Below are 14484 nucleotides of genomic sequence, written 5' to 3'. Positions count from 1 at the left end.
GCTACTACCTGCACCAGCTGCACGCTGATTGAGATGACAAAGGCTGGAAAACTCCAGAAAACCCAAACAGCAGAAACTCAAACTGTTTACCACCCAGCATCCCGGAGGGGAAGCCGGAAAACAGACCAATTCATTCAATTAAAAAGAAATAAATAATCATTTCTGTCGGTTGTTCACGCGGCCGCCCGTCGTCTCTCGGTGTGAAGCTCGCTTCCTCTTGGCGGGAAGTCCGACATCGCTCCCGCGGACCGGAAGGCTCGTTAATTCATCCCGCCCTCGCGGGATGCTAGTGTCTGAGATTTTAGCGGCTCGGTGTTTTAAGGGGAGAACATGTCCGCCTCCGCAAACTCCAGCCCCCCTGAGCGCACGCTGTGGAGACATGGCCTGTTCTTGTGACATACGGTCGCTCCCCCGCTCCCCCTCTCACCCCGACACCCCGCTCCCCCCTCTCACCCCGACACCACGCTCCCCCCTCTCACCCCGACACTGCTGGGAACACAAACAGCTGTGTGTGGAAGCTGGACACACTCTCACCCTGGGAGAGGAACTCCCCCACCATGAGGCTGCAGCGCTAAATATAAACTCTGACGTGCACACACACACACACGCACGCACGCACACACGCAAACGCACACGCACACACAAACACACGCGCACACACACACACACACACACACACACACATGCACACACACATGCACACACACACACACACGCGCACACACACACACACACACACACACACACACACACACACACACATGCACACACACACACACACGCGCACACACACACACACACACACACACACACACACATAAACACACACACACACACACACACACACGTAAACACATGCAAATGCCTAAATACACTTGGGTCACTGTCGCTCTCTGCGCTGAAGAGAAATAATTGAGCTTAATAAATGTTTCAGCCTTTTCTTAGACACTGACCCTATAAATATTGGGACGTCTGGAATGTTCCGTAGAGCCGTCTCCCCACCCCCCCCCCCGTGATTAATGAGGGGAGCCTTGTTGGCCGATATTTCCAGCTCTGGCCAGAGTGGAGCTCTTGAGCTCAGATGTTTTTTTTTTTTTTTTTTAAGGTGAATGTTGTACACTCCGCTAAAAGTGGACTACAGTAAGTATTCCCATTTCCCCAGCAGTGCGATGTTCAAAACCAAAAATCCCCAGTGTGGCAATTTATTTCCCCCCCCTTCCCCTTCCCCATGAAGCACCGCTCCCCATGAGGACTAAAGATGCGTGTGGGGCGCAGCTTTGTGCTCTCCTGGTGGACTCCTCCATTATGGCTCTGATCCCCTGCATTGATTCCGCGGCTCAGGCTGCCTTCCTATGCGCTCCGTTCCACCTGGCCACTTCTCTTCACTCCAGAGGAGCTCTATTAAACATGGCTGCCTCTGTCCTCCAGGGGACAGGGAGCCAAATTAAAGGTAGTATTTAGATTAATTAAAGTTTCTTTCTGTGTGTGTGTGTGTGTGCGTGTGTGCGTGTGTGCGTGCGCCTGTCTATTTGTGTGTCTTATGTGTATGTTTTATGTGTGTGCTTGTGTGTGTGCTTGTGTGTGTGTTTGTGTGTGTGTGTGTGTGTGTGTGTGTGTGTGTGTGTGCGCATGTTTCTCTGTGTGTGTGCGATGTCCTTGCAGTAATAACCAGGCCTGCAGCAGTGCAGTAAGAAAACCTGCCATCTCTCTGGCTGACAGCACTGAACTCAGGTGAGAACCTTCCGGAAACCTGGTTAAACCAGCTCGGGAGGGGGGGGGGGGGCAAACGCACCATTCAGAGTTCTGAATTTACACGTTGGGAGCTGCTGTCACACATCCGAAAAAAAAAAAAAAAGAAAAAAAATAACATCTGCCTTTTTATTTTTAATGTGGAAAAAGTTTCACTTTCAACAAATGTGAAACCTAGAACACGTTTTTCACCCCTGGTTCTTTCCACACCTACGTAAGTGATTGTGGCGGAAAAGGTGGAATTACATGGCGATAATTCTAACCCTTAACGGCGCATCAAAGCGCGGGGAAACCCGGCTGTCCCTGTGGGGCGGACAGACCGCCTCTCTCCGCCCCGCTGCAGACTCCCAGCATGCACTTCACTCGGCTGTGACACCTGAGTGCGAGGGGCAGCTGAGGGCTGAGGTAGGGGGTTGGGGAATTGGAGCGGTATGGGAATGCTTCACCCCCCTGGCACAGGTCAGGAGATAATCACCTGGAAAAAAAAAAAACATACTGACATTGTTTTTCCACCGTGTCTTCCGCCAGACAAGTCAAGCTGAGGCTTTTCCGTGAAACTTAATGATGGGCAACCAAAGTGGCTACCTCACCCTGTAAAAAAAAAAGACAACAAAAAACCTGCATTTCATTAATGAGCGCAAACAGAGCCAGCATTCAAATGAATCCGTTAATGACAGGCTGTTGTCAGTTGCTTACCGGTAATCGCTCATGAACGATTACCAAGCCTGTATAGTATGGGCTGAGGCAGTGGGGTCATGGGCTCACTGAGAGACAGACAGACAGGCAGACGGACAGATGGACATCTCCTTTAGGGACATGCCAGGCTAGTCTCGCTTCTGTCTACACTCTGCTATAAAGGGCATGTTGGGGGTGTGGAGCAATTAGACTTCAGCCTACAGCAGTGGTCACCAACCCAGTTATCTACCGTCCTGGTAGGTTTTCACTCCAACTCAAACGAAGCACACCTCATTCAACAGCTAGAGCAGGGCTGCCCAACCCTGTTCCTGGAGATCTACCATCCTTTTAGGTTTTCACTCCAACTCAAACGAAGCGTACCTCATTTAACAGCTAGAGTACTGAGCTTCTAATTAGTAGGATCTGGGGTGCCAAGTTAGGGTTGAAATGAAAACCTGCTTGGACGGTAAATCTCCAGGAACAGGGTAGTGGACCTCTGGTCTATATATCGTGCTTCAGTCTCCAGGCTGTTATAGGGGCACCGGGGCCTGAGGGGCGGACACGCTTCACTCTACACGCGTGTCCCTCACGTGTGCTTCTCCAGGGTGCTCCTCAGCATCATGTACCTGATGGTGGAGATGATCCGGGTGGAGACGGAGGATGATCGGCCTGAATGGAGGACGGCCCGCGAGACCTTCAAAACGGATCTGGGTGAGCGGGGGCCAGGGAGGCGCGTGCAGGGGCGGTCAGCATCTCCATTCAAAAATGTGTTTAGTCTAGGACTAATCTTTGTCTGTGAAACTGCCCGATAGTGTTTCTGTAGGGGGCAGCCTATAGGTAAGCCTGTAGGTGCTTGACTGTGGCCTGGGAGGTTGGTGGTGCAACTTAACCCCCACATTGTTCCAGGTCTAATCAACTGTTTAAAGGTGCTTTGCATAAAAGCATCGGCTACATGACTGGAATGTGCTGTTCCCCTCCAGGCTCCCCTCTGTATAACGGAGAGCCCTTCGCCCTGATGCTCTTCACCATGGTGAACAAGTTCTGCAGCATGAACGCGCCCCACTTCCCCATGAAGAAAGTGCTTCTGCTCCTCTGGAAAACCATCCTGGTGCGCCCCCCCTGTTCCGTCTGTGAGCTTGTTCCCTCTGCCACCCTGTTCCCCTCTGCCGACCTGTTCCCCTCTGCCGACCTGTTCCCCTCTGCCGACCTGTTCCCCTCTGCCAGCCTGTTCCCCTCTGCCAGCCTGTTCCCCTCTGCCAGCCTGTTCCCTTAACCAGCCTGCTCCCCTCTGCCAGCCTGTTCCCTTAACCAGCCTACTCCCCTCTGCAAGCTTGTTCCCAAGCAGGGATGTAAAAGCTGCAGGATATGAGGAAGTGAAGTGTCAGGGAAAGATTTGTCCCAGTTTAGATGAGCTGTCAGGTGCTGGGTTTCTGTGCTGTCTAGACTCTTATGACAAACATTTTTTCTCAGGGCACTTTGAACTTGGTTCTCACCAGTATGTGTATGCATGTGTCTGTGTCTGTGTTTGTGTCTGTGTCTGTATCTGTGTGTGTGTGTGTATGCGTGTGTGCGTGTGTGCATGTATATGTGTTTGTGTCTGTGTATCTCTCTGTGTATGTGTGCGTGTCTGTATGTCTATGTGTATGTGTGTGTGTGCAGCTGACCCTGGGGGGCTTTGAGGAGCTGCAGCAGATGAAGGTGGGGGGTCGGGAGTGCCTGGGCCTGCCCCCCCTCCCGGAGGACAGCATTAAGGTGGTGCGCAGCATGCGGGCCGCCTCCCCCCCCGCCTCCGCCATGGAGCTGATCGAGCAGCAGCAGCAGCAGAAGAGGGGCCGCAGGAGCCGCAGGGTAACAGCCCCCCCTCCCTAAATCTCACACTGCCCTCCTTACACCTCACAGAGCAGCGCTGATCCGCAGCGACTGCAGGGTTCTGAACAAAACTCCCCTATCTGGGAGGGATTCCACTTTTCTCTGGCAACCCGGTAGGGTTCGCTTTGCCTGTGGACTTTAGCCCTGTCGATTGGCTCTGACAGACCCACTGCATTTTCATTCAGCTGCAGGTGGTCTTTGTTTACAGCAAAGCTCCAGTCCTGTAGGGTCACGCTGTCTCAAGGTTTTGGGATTTCCTTTTAATTGGCAGCCTTGGAAATGAGGTGTGTTGACAATTCAGCCAACCAGTAAAATGAAGCATCAAATGAAGTTAAAATGCACAGAAAAACCAGGAGACGCTGTCGCTGTACAAGACTGGAGTTTGAGATCCCTGATTTGACAGACATAGACAAATTAACACAGACACTCACACACAGGCACACTGACAAGGCCACGCCCCCACTGTGGTGCCCTGTGGGATGGCGAATCAGGGCCAGTCTGTACAGTAGGCTCCGCCCCCCTGCCAGTCCTCCACTCACCCTACAGTCTAGGGCTTTGCCTGCACGTGGTTCTTCTTCATTGGTGTTCATGCCCCCTCCCTCTCCCTTGTATCCCTACAGACGGCCTATGTTGATAGCTTGGAAGGAGACAGCCCCTTTCCCAGGAAGCAGGTCATTATTACCCACAATCCCCCACCCACCACCCTCAATTTATTTTTATTTATTTTTGGTTTTCTTTTCCTTTGCGTTCTCTTTTGTCTTGAGCTAGTCTTGCACCCCAAATCGCCATGGTGCCCCCACGCCGGTGTGTGCCATCCGGAGGGGAGGGGGGGGGTAACTGGGGGAGAGATGAGGGCTGGCTGATTGTGTCATGTAGGCTGCTTCTCTCTCGCGCGCGCGGGGCTGAATCCGGTGAAGCCAGCTGCCACCGTAGCTTTCCTCCATGTCCTCCAGGTTTGGCTAGAGCACACCTGCCACCTGCTTCCCCCTGGCAGAATGACCGCTCCATGGACACCACCGCTCTCCCTCGCGCCTATGATTTTCATTTCTCTTTCCCACTCTTCTTCAAAACCACACCATGTTATATAACGCTGAATTAACGCACCCACCCCACCTGCCCCACCCCCATGCCTGACGCCTGCATTGCCCCGTGGTTTTGTTCTTCTCATTCTCGTCCTGCCGATGATGATTTTTTTTTTTTGACTGGAATCTCGAGTATTGGTTTGATCGGTTGACTGGAATGCATAACACTTTGTGTGGCTGGTTGCCTGTGCATTCAAGTTGAATACTGAAAGGCCAAATTGCCTTGAAGATTTTGAAGGTTTTTTCTCTGGTTCCATGTATCTCGGAGTCTCAAATCTTATGGTAAGTCAGATTGATTTATTTTTGCTATTCTTCCCAATTAAGCATTGCTAGTACTGTAAGTATTACTTAAAGCTCTTTAACATTGGTTTTGTGACCGTGATATCTCGCCTGTCTGGTTCTTGAATGCTGATTGGTCAGTGGTTGGGGATGAAAGTGGTTAAAGAAATGGGGTATAAGTAAGGAGGATATGAGGATGGCTTTTCTGCCTCCTTTTTTGAGGTGTCCAACCATCTAGAAATGTCTACACTGCATTGAGGTTGATCTGAGTCTTTGTGCTGCCTGGTGTTAGTGTGTGTAAGCACCTTGACTGGCTGATGTGATTTATAGATCTATTACCATTTATATTGGGTCTCTCCTTTCTGGCATTGCTTGTGTGCAAAGAGATGTGGGTTTGGGAGAAGACAATTATTACTGTACCCCCAAAGATTAGCTAAAGACAACTGACCGAACACCAAAAAGCATTCAAACAAGGGCTGACTTGTACCTAAAAGATTTTTTTAAGAAAAGCATTTTTCTTTTCTTAACAAAAGTCAAGGACTTTAGCCCTTAATGTAGTACTGGGCCAGCCTATAGCCCTTGAAGCTGTACTGGGCCCTACATCCAGGTATCTGATCCTGACCGTTCTAGTTCCCGCAGTGGACGGCAGCCATTTTGGGCAGTGAGAGTGCATTGTGCGCAGTGTTGTGGTGGTGGTGACTTGTCCGACAGACTTTAGCTCTGCAGTCTGCCCGAGCCATCCACGCAACAGCAGTGATGTCCAACTGCTCCACGGCCGCTCAGCTCAGAGAATGCATATGACAGCCTTATTATTATTAATATTATTCTGTTTTATTATTATTATAATTTGAAGGGGGACAACTGACACAAATACTGGTTGGCTTTCAAGCTTCAGGCTATTAATTAGTCGTAGAAGAAAGGCGCATGGAAACAAATTATCATGAATAATGTCCAATCAGAATCAAAACCTTGATTAGTCTGAGGTAACTGGCACAGGGAGGCTCTGACAGCCGACGCGCGGGGGGGCCGTTTCGATGTTTCACGCCTTCGCCTTCCGCCGCCGCTTCCTGTGTTGCAGCCGCTGATGAAGCAGGACAGCCTGGACACGTACAACGAGCGCGACCCGTTCAAGAACGACGACGCGCGGGACGAGGAGGACGACGCCGACGACGTGGACAGCGGCATCGAGGGCGAGGTGGACCCCCTGGACCGGGACGTGATCATCCAGCCCCCGCCCCCGCTGCCCCCGCTGCGACCGCCCACCGAGAGGCTGGCGTTCCCCAAGGGCCTACCCTGGGCCCCCAAAGTCAGGTAGGATCCCCTGGGCCTCCCCCCGATGACGCTGTTTAGAGTGGCTATAGTATGGAGTGGCGCTACTCGACTCCACGTCCTGCGGGCCGCGGCGACTGCAGGCATTTGCTTCAGTCGTGCCTGAACACCACCTGAACCACACTGCTCATGATCTGAACCAAGCCAGTGAAATAATGACTGAAATCAGGTGGTGTAACGCGTGATCAGAGCGACTGCTTGCAGAGTAGCGTTGCGTATGGAGGGTTAGCCGTGGCTAAGCATAGCGTGACACTTAGCATGGTGAACACGGACCGACCAGGACTCTGATTGTTAATTCAAAGGAAAGACCTGAGGGCAGCGGTGTCCAATGTTCATCGAAAAAGGGCTGGTGTGGATGCAGGTTTTAGTTTTAGCCCAGTGATATAACTCCTGATTCAACTATTTAACTTATCATGGTCTTTACTCAAGACATTGAGAAGTAGAATTAGGTGTCGGCAAAAACCCACACTGGTCCTTAGGATGCATTTTGCAGAGCAGGGTGTTTTATAACCGGATGAGTTCAAGTTATGGAAATGATATTCCATAAATAGTGTTAGCTTGTTAGTTCCGTTTCACAACATTGCTCAGTGAAACTTGAGTTAAACTCAAGTAACAAAACCAAATTTTTATGTGAAAATGTGAAAGCACAGTCAATTGAACTGCCACTCACATAATCCAAATATACACGTGGGCCTATGTCCAAATCTCCAACCGGACAGGAGGAAGGGGTTAAAAAGACTGTGGCTCTGGGAAGTGCCGGGATTAACCTTCCGCCTGTTGAAGCCGCAGGGAACATCTCTGCGGTGATGCCAGGAGCTGGAAAGTGTTATAAGCGAGAAGAAACACAGTGTCTGCTGCCAGAATGAGCTCTGGGTGAGATCGCGGTGATGCTAACTGCAGCAACAGTGTCAGATTTACTCTCTACTCCCTGGCCATAAGGAGTATGGGCGGACTGCCTGCTCCTAGCCAACCCTTGGCATAAAAGGAAATCAACCAAAACAATTGTGGGGACGGGTGTCTCATTCTTACAAATACTGAACACGCTCTTTACTATAGAACCTAAACGACATGAATGGAGCTTTCTCAAGTGCTAAAGACAGGAGTTATTTGATATAATTCTGTTCAAAAGAGTTTCAAAAAGTTTTAACTTCTTAGTTCAAGATCAGTGAATACTTGAAAAGATTACGTTTAAGCCCTACTCAAATGGTTCAAGGCAGCTGGTTTCCTCAAACTGTGATTGAACTGAACTTTTAGGTCTTACAGGGTTGTGTCGGTTATAACCGTTCGTGTGGGAGATCGGACTGTTAAGAATGGAGTATAGTGCTCCTCCCTGCCACCTAGTGGTCCCCGGGGGCACTACACCTGCAACATGTTTTACCCCAAATGCTCTGGCAAATGTTTGTGTTAAAATGTTTGTGTGTCTCCGTAAGAAAAGATGAAAGAAAAGCTGTTCCTCAAAAACTGGTGGTTGCAGTTGGGTTTATAAAGAAAGAAAGGATAAATAAATAAACGCTCTGTCATTCCGAGTTTTCCTCCTCCATGCTCTATCCCCTCCATCTGCTGTCTCCACTGGCGCGCAGTACTGCACATCCGCTTTCTATCTTTGGAAGATTCCCTGTACATTTGATCTGAATTAAGACGTACATGGTGCAGCCATGTGGATGCTTCCACAGTCGCTGTTTTAATCGTGACTGTCTCGCTTTCCAGAGACCATTCGTGGTCACGGCAACAACAACAACAACAACAACAACAGCAGCTACAAACTCCAGAGACTTAGGATAGCAGAGGCATTTCAGCTGCTTCTCACTGACTGATCAGTCCCACACTGAGAGCTACGAGAATTTATTTGTTTTCCATTTCGCAACAAATCAGTTACTCTTACACTGGCACACGTCACACTTGGAGGGGTTTTGCTGTGTTGCGTGCCCCACCCTGCAGTGACCCCCCCCAACAGCTGTAGCCAGTGTTCGTCTCACTCCCCACTTCTCCCATGTCATGATTTGTTCTGACACTAGAGCTTTCCTGTACACAGTTCCCTCCAGCCTCCTGCTTGTGTGTGTGTGTGTGTGTGTGTGTGTGAAGGTTAAAACTCTGGAATGCGCAATGCGTGACCGATTAGGCTCTAAGCTTGCCGCAGCACCTGAATTTAGTCTTTTTTATTTTTCTTTTTTTTTACTGCGTGAGTTTCTCACAAAGCTTTGGGGGGGAAAACCAGGGTTATCAGCCGGCAGCAGATACAGTCACGATGCGAGATCTTGCTCCTGGCCCTACAGCACCGTGAAGGAAGGCCGCCCTAACCCCACCCTAACCCCACGCCCCCTACCCCCACCATCCCCCCTCCTCCCCCCCCGGGCCCTAACAAGCTCTCTTTTCACACAGGGAGAAAGATATCGAGCACTTCCTGGAGACCAGCAGGAACAAGTTCATCGGCTTCACCCTGGGAAAGTGAGTGCACTCTGGGTATTAGCTGGCTCGGTCACACGGTCTGTCGGCGCGGCGCTAATCCGCTCCTGGCAGCTGCTTTGGCATGAATGTTGAGTCTCAACTGCACCTTGCTTGCTGTTTTTGTGCCTTGCTGTGAATCGATCAGTGCCCAGGGACTCGGTAATGTGAAGAGCGTAATGCACGTGAAATGAAAAATTGATTGCTTGTTTGAGTGTTGAGTGATTGATCAATTGATTGAACTACCTTGTATTTTTGTGCCTTTTTCATGCACCTGACTGACAGAGCCAGCAGCTGCTGAGCATTGTGGGAAAGGTCTTGTGCGGATGCTTGTAGACTGATAACATGATCTGCACTATAGCCAGTAGTGTGGTTAACTGGAGCTGCTGTGACCCTGTAGAGTACCACATCCTCACAACTTGATTTCATTTTATTTCAGTGGTAGCAAGTTTTTCTTTGGGAGGGCGGGGGGCGGGGGGGGCGGGCTAAGAGATTTGCCAATTGTCCCAAGCATCTGACAGCCACATTGTTTAACGACATCACAGGGAGCTTCTGCAGGTCTGTGAACCTAAAAAGCACGTTGCCACAAAATGGCCGTCTTGTGACTGGTCTCCTTGTGTGATTTCCTGGTGTTGTGTGTTTACTTGCAGTGACACAGAGACCTTGGTTGGTCTTCCCCGGCCCATCCATGAGAGTGTGAAGACCCTCAAACAGGTGAGACCAGGACCCCGGGTTCACAGAGACTCCTCAGTGGAGCAAGCATCCAGTAAAGCCCCTAGTGTCGATGAGAAACCATCCACTGAATTTGCTCCTATTGGAAAGAAACCATCCAGTAAAACTCCGGTCGGCACCTGTGTGTCAGGCCACCCACCACCCCAGGCGTCTCTTAAATGTGTGTGTGTGTGTGTGGTGTGTGGTGTGTGTGTGTGTGTGGTGTGTGGTGTAACACACTGACACACCATTTGCTCTCTCCAGCACAAATACATCTCCCTGTCAGAAGTGCAGATCAAGAGAGAAGACTCCTTACAGCAGTGCCCCATGACCCTGGTGAGTTACTGCTTTTTTACCTCTCCTTCCAGTGAAGTTCGCTCGCTCTGTCCCTCGCTCTCTCTCTCTCTCTCTCGCTCTCTCTCCCCCTCTTTCAGACTCCAGCGTGTCTCTGTCTCAGAGTTACTCCCCACTGATGCTCTTTCTCTTAGAGACTCTCTCAGCAGGAGAGGATGCATTTTGTTTTATTCTACTGGTCTCTTGCCTTCTGTCTAAGCTTCTGCTTCATGCTGATTGGTCAGGGGGAAGAGGACGTGGAGGAAACGCCCACTGAGATCCTGTACCTGGGGATGCTGCCGAACCTGTCCCAGTATGTGGTGAGTGTCTGTCCCGGTATGTGGTAAGTGTCTGTCCCGGTATGTGGTGAGTGTCTGCCCCGGTATGTGGTGAGTGTCTGTCCCGGTATGTGGTAAGTGTCTGCCCCGGTACCCAGTATGTGGTGAGTGTCTGTCCCGGTATGTGGTAAGTGTCTGCCCCGGTACCCGGTATGTGGTGAGTGTCTGTCCCAGTATGTGGTGAGTGTCTGTCCCGGTATGTGGTGAGTGTCTGTTCCGGTATGTGGTAAGTGTCTGTCCCGGTATGTGGTGAGTGTCTGTCCCGGTATGTGGTAAGTGTCTGTCCCGGTATGTGGTGAGTGTCTGTCCCGGTATGTGGTGAGTGTCTGTCCCGGTATGTGGTAAGTGTCTGTCCCGGTATGTGGTGAGTGTCTGTCCCGGTATGTGGTAAGTGTCTTTCCACGTATGTGGTGAGTGTCTGTCCCGGTATGTCCCCCAGTGTGAGTTGTGGTTATAGTTGTGGTGCAGACTTAAAGCCATAAACCTGAGTTGGAATGATCGTTAAAATGACCTATTTATAGTTGCCGTTATACTTCTTGGTGCGGATGGGCCTACCCTGAGTCACACGCACATCATCTCTCCTGTCACCACCGCTGTGCCTCAGCCACAGAAATGTCCCGCTATTTCATTCGGGCTGTGCTGCATTTCTACAGTACAGAACCGAACAGGCCCGATGTTCTGCCAGGTGTCCGGGAGAAGAACACCAAGCAAACTAATGATGAGAGGGAGGAAGAGACAGAAAGAGCGAGGGATAGAGAGAGATGAACAGACAGTGTGAGAGAAAGATGGCCAGAAAGTGATTGAGAGAGGAATAGAGAGAAAGCGGAAAGAGAAGGAGAGTAATATTCATTGGTTTTTAAATTAATGTTTGTAAAATTGTTTGCTATGCTTTGGCAACATCATTTTATTTGTCCTGCCAATAAACCTCCGTTATAATTTGAATTTGAGGGGGAGAGACAGAGGATAAGCGGCTCTCGACTCAATTAAACTAACAGTGGGGAAAATACCTTATTTTCCTATTAATTGATTTCTGTGTTTTTACTTAAAGCTAATGAGACAATTACTATAGTCCCTGAATTACTGGCAGAAGCTTGGACGTAGATATATATTTTTTTACAGATAGCTCTGCTGAAGCTGCTCCTGGCCGCTGCTCCCACATCCAAAGCCAAGACGGACTCTATTAACATCCTGGCCGACGTCCTGCCCGAGGAGATGCCGTGAGTGAGCCAGGGCACCTCCAGGGTTAGGGGGTCTACCTGCAGGGTTAGGGGGTCTACCTGCAGGGTTAGGGGATATACCTGCAGGGTTAGGGGGTCTACCGGTAGGGTTAGGGGGTCTACCGGTAGGGTTAGGGGGTCTACCTGCAGGGTCAGGGGGTCTACCTCTGGGAGGGAACGCGGAAGATCCCGCCATCCTTAGGGGGTCTACCTTTAGGGTCAGGGGGTCTACCCGCGGGAGGAAACGCGTGCGGTAAGATCCTGCCGTTTTACCTCTGGGAGGAAAGAAATAAAGGTTCACCCAGGTCAGGGTCTTCCCCCTACTTTTCAAAGGAAAATTAGTGACATTTTCAACTTAGAATCATAGGGGCCTACTACAGTGCAGTCCGTAAGTATTTGGACAGTGACACAATGTTTGTGGTTCTGGCTCCGCCCACCAGCACATTGGATTTTAAATAAAACAGGGAAAATGAAGTTAGTGTGCAGACTGTCAGCTTTAATTTGAGGGCATTTACCTTCAGGTCAGGTGATCTGTGTGGGAATTTCAGCCTGCAGGTGGACTCGTGTAAGCCCAAGCTCTTCAGTTCCCATTAGTGGCAGGTGAAATGGAGGAAGAAATTAATAGGAAAACAGGGTATTCTCCCACAACTGTTCCTTTAAGTCAAGAGCTGGTTGTCTTCTCTCTCTCGCTCTCTCAAACTATCTCCCTATCTCTATCCCTCCATCTCTCCCTCCCTCTCTCTGAACGGCAGAATCACGATACTGCAGAGTATGAAGTTGGGGATCGATGTGAACAGACACAAGGAGATTATCGTCAAGGCCATCTCCGCTCTGCTGCTGCTGCTGCTGAAGCACTTTAAACTCAACCACATCTACCAGGTCAGAGTCAACTGCATCTAAACTGCATCTAAACTGCATCTAAACTGCATCTAAACCGCATCTAAACCGCATCTCAGCCACTCAACCACTCAACCACATCTCAGCCACTCAACCACTTAACCACATCTCAGCCACTCAACCACATCTCAGTCACTCAACCACTCAACCACATCTCAGCCACTCAACCACTCAACCACATCTCAGCCACTCAACCACTCAACCACATGTCAGCCAATCAACCACTTAGCCACATCTCAGCCACTCAACCACTCAACCACATCTCAGCCACTCAACCACATCTCAGCCACTCAACCACTCCTCAGCCACTCAACCACTCAACCACATCTACCAGGTCAGAGAGAGACAGCCCCTTTCCTAACAACCACACAGTCTGCAGAGAGAGAAGGATCTTTAGAGAACCTTCATTTACATTATTAAACCGAGGGCAAGGTGAAACAGTAAGGTGTTTATGAGACAGAAGAGAGTAAGAGAGAGAGAAAGGGTGAGTAGGAGGGATAGAGTACGGGAGAGGTATGAAAGGGGGAGAGGGTAGGGAGATAGAGAAGGTAGATTGAGAGAGTGAGGGATAGAGGGAGAGAGAGGGGGCAAATGGATAGATTGAGAGATAGAGAGAGAGGAGACCTGTGTACCGTTCTCTCACACCCTCATATAGAAACCATAAAGGACCAGAGCTGTTCCCTCCTGTGTTGGGAAGCTTGTGAAATACTGAATAAAATTGGGATTTCGTGTGCCTCTGAAGCGGCTTATTTTACCCTGTTCTCCCCCGCCGTTGCTGGTCTGAGACGCTGGAGCCGCCTTCAGCAGATGGTCTCGGTGCCGCAGCGCAGTGATTGGGTTATTTATAGCGCCTGCCAATTTCCTCCACTAGCCGTTTACTGTGTCCTCTGATACCGCGCTTAAATTCTGCTAAATAAATACGCCTGGTGGCTTTTTTTAAAAAGGCCGGTGTCTTTCACATAAACAGTCATTTTTTAAACGGCGTTTTTCAAAAGCTGTAATGCTGACAACAGAATGGTGCCACCTGCTGGGGAGCATAGGAACAAACATTACATCCGTTACATTACATTTATTTGGTGATACATTTATTAATAACCTTTACATTACATTACATTATTGGCATTTGGCAGACGCTCTTATCCAGAGCGACGTACAGTTGATTCAACTAAGCAGGAGACAATCTTCCCCTGGAGCAATGCAGGGTTAAGGGCCTTGCTCAAGGGCCCAACGGCTGTGCAGACCTTATTGTGGCTACACCGGGATTAGAACCACCGACCTTGCGTGTCCCAGTCATTTACCTTAACCACTACGCTACAGGCCGCCCTGTAGTACAGTAAGGGCATGCAGAAGGTGAGGGACTGTGCTCACAGGTCCGTTAGGTGCAGGTTACACAAAGCAGCGGTTCTCCATTGCCATGAACATCGAGTAAACCCCCCTTCATGTCACTAACATGAGAGGTGGAAAAACAAATATTCAGGGAGTAGCCCCAGATCTATCTCTCAATGTTTGCCCTATGAAAGGGTTAATCTGCTGGTGTTCCCAGCATCCCTGGCAGCGTGCCGC

At 50.0% G+C, this 14484-nt stretch overlaps 1 protein-coding gene across 1 annotated transcript in view; it reads left to right on the top strand.

Annotated features, from left to right (window-relative positions):
• The window catches only part of strip2 (striatin interacting protein 2), a 32301-nt gene that overhangs the window by 9721 nt on the left and 8096 nt on the right, over positions 1-14484 (top strand). The window contains exons 4-15 of the mRNA XM_061251892.1: positions 1651-1731; positions 3029-3135; positions 3405-3532; positions 4084-4272; positions 4914-4964; positions 6733-6965; positions 9363-9428; positions 10076-10139; positions 10401-10472; positions 10715-10789; positions 11927-12024; positions 12777-12903. Of these exons, the coding sequence (XP_061107876.1) occupies positions 1651-1731; positions 3029-3135; positions 3405-3532; positions 4084-4272; positions 4914-4964; positions 6733-6965; positions 9363-9428; positions 10076-10139; positions 10401-10472; positions 10715-10789; positions 11927-12024; positions 12777-12903 (1291 nt within the window). The remainder of the gene's footprint in view (positions 1-1650; positions 1732-3028; positions 3136-3404; positions 3533-4083; positions 4273-4913; positions 4965-6732; positions 6966-9362; positions 9429-10075; positions 10140-10400; positions 10473-10714; positions 10790-11926; positions 12025-12776; positions 12904-14484) is intronic.

Source organism: Conger conger, chromosome 8, assembly GCF_963514075.1.
Source record: "Conger conger chromosome 8, fConCon1.1, whole genome shotgun sequence".
NCBI lineage: Eukaryota > Metazoa > Chordata > Actinopteri > Anguilliformes > Congridae > Conger > Conger conger.
Note: the sequence above shows the minus strand (reverse complement) of the source record. Positions and strands in the feature narration are given on the sequence as shown.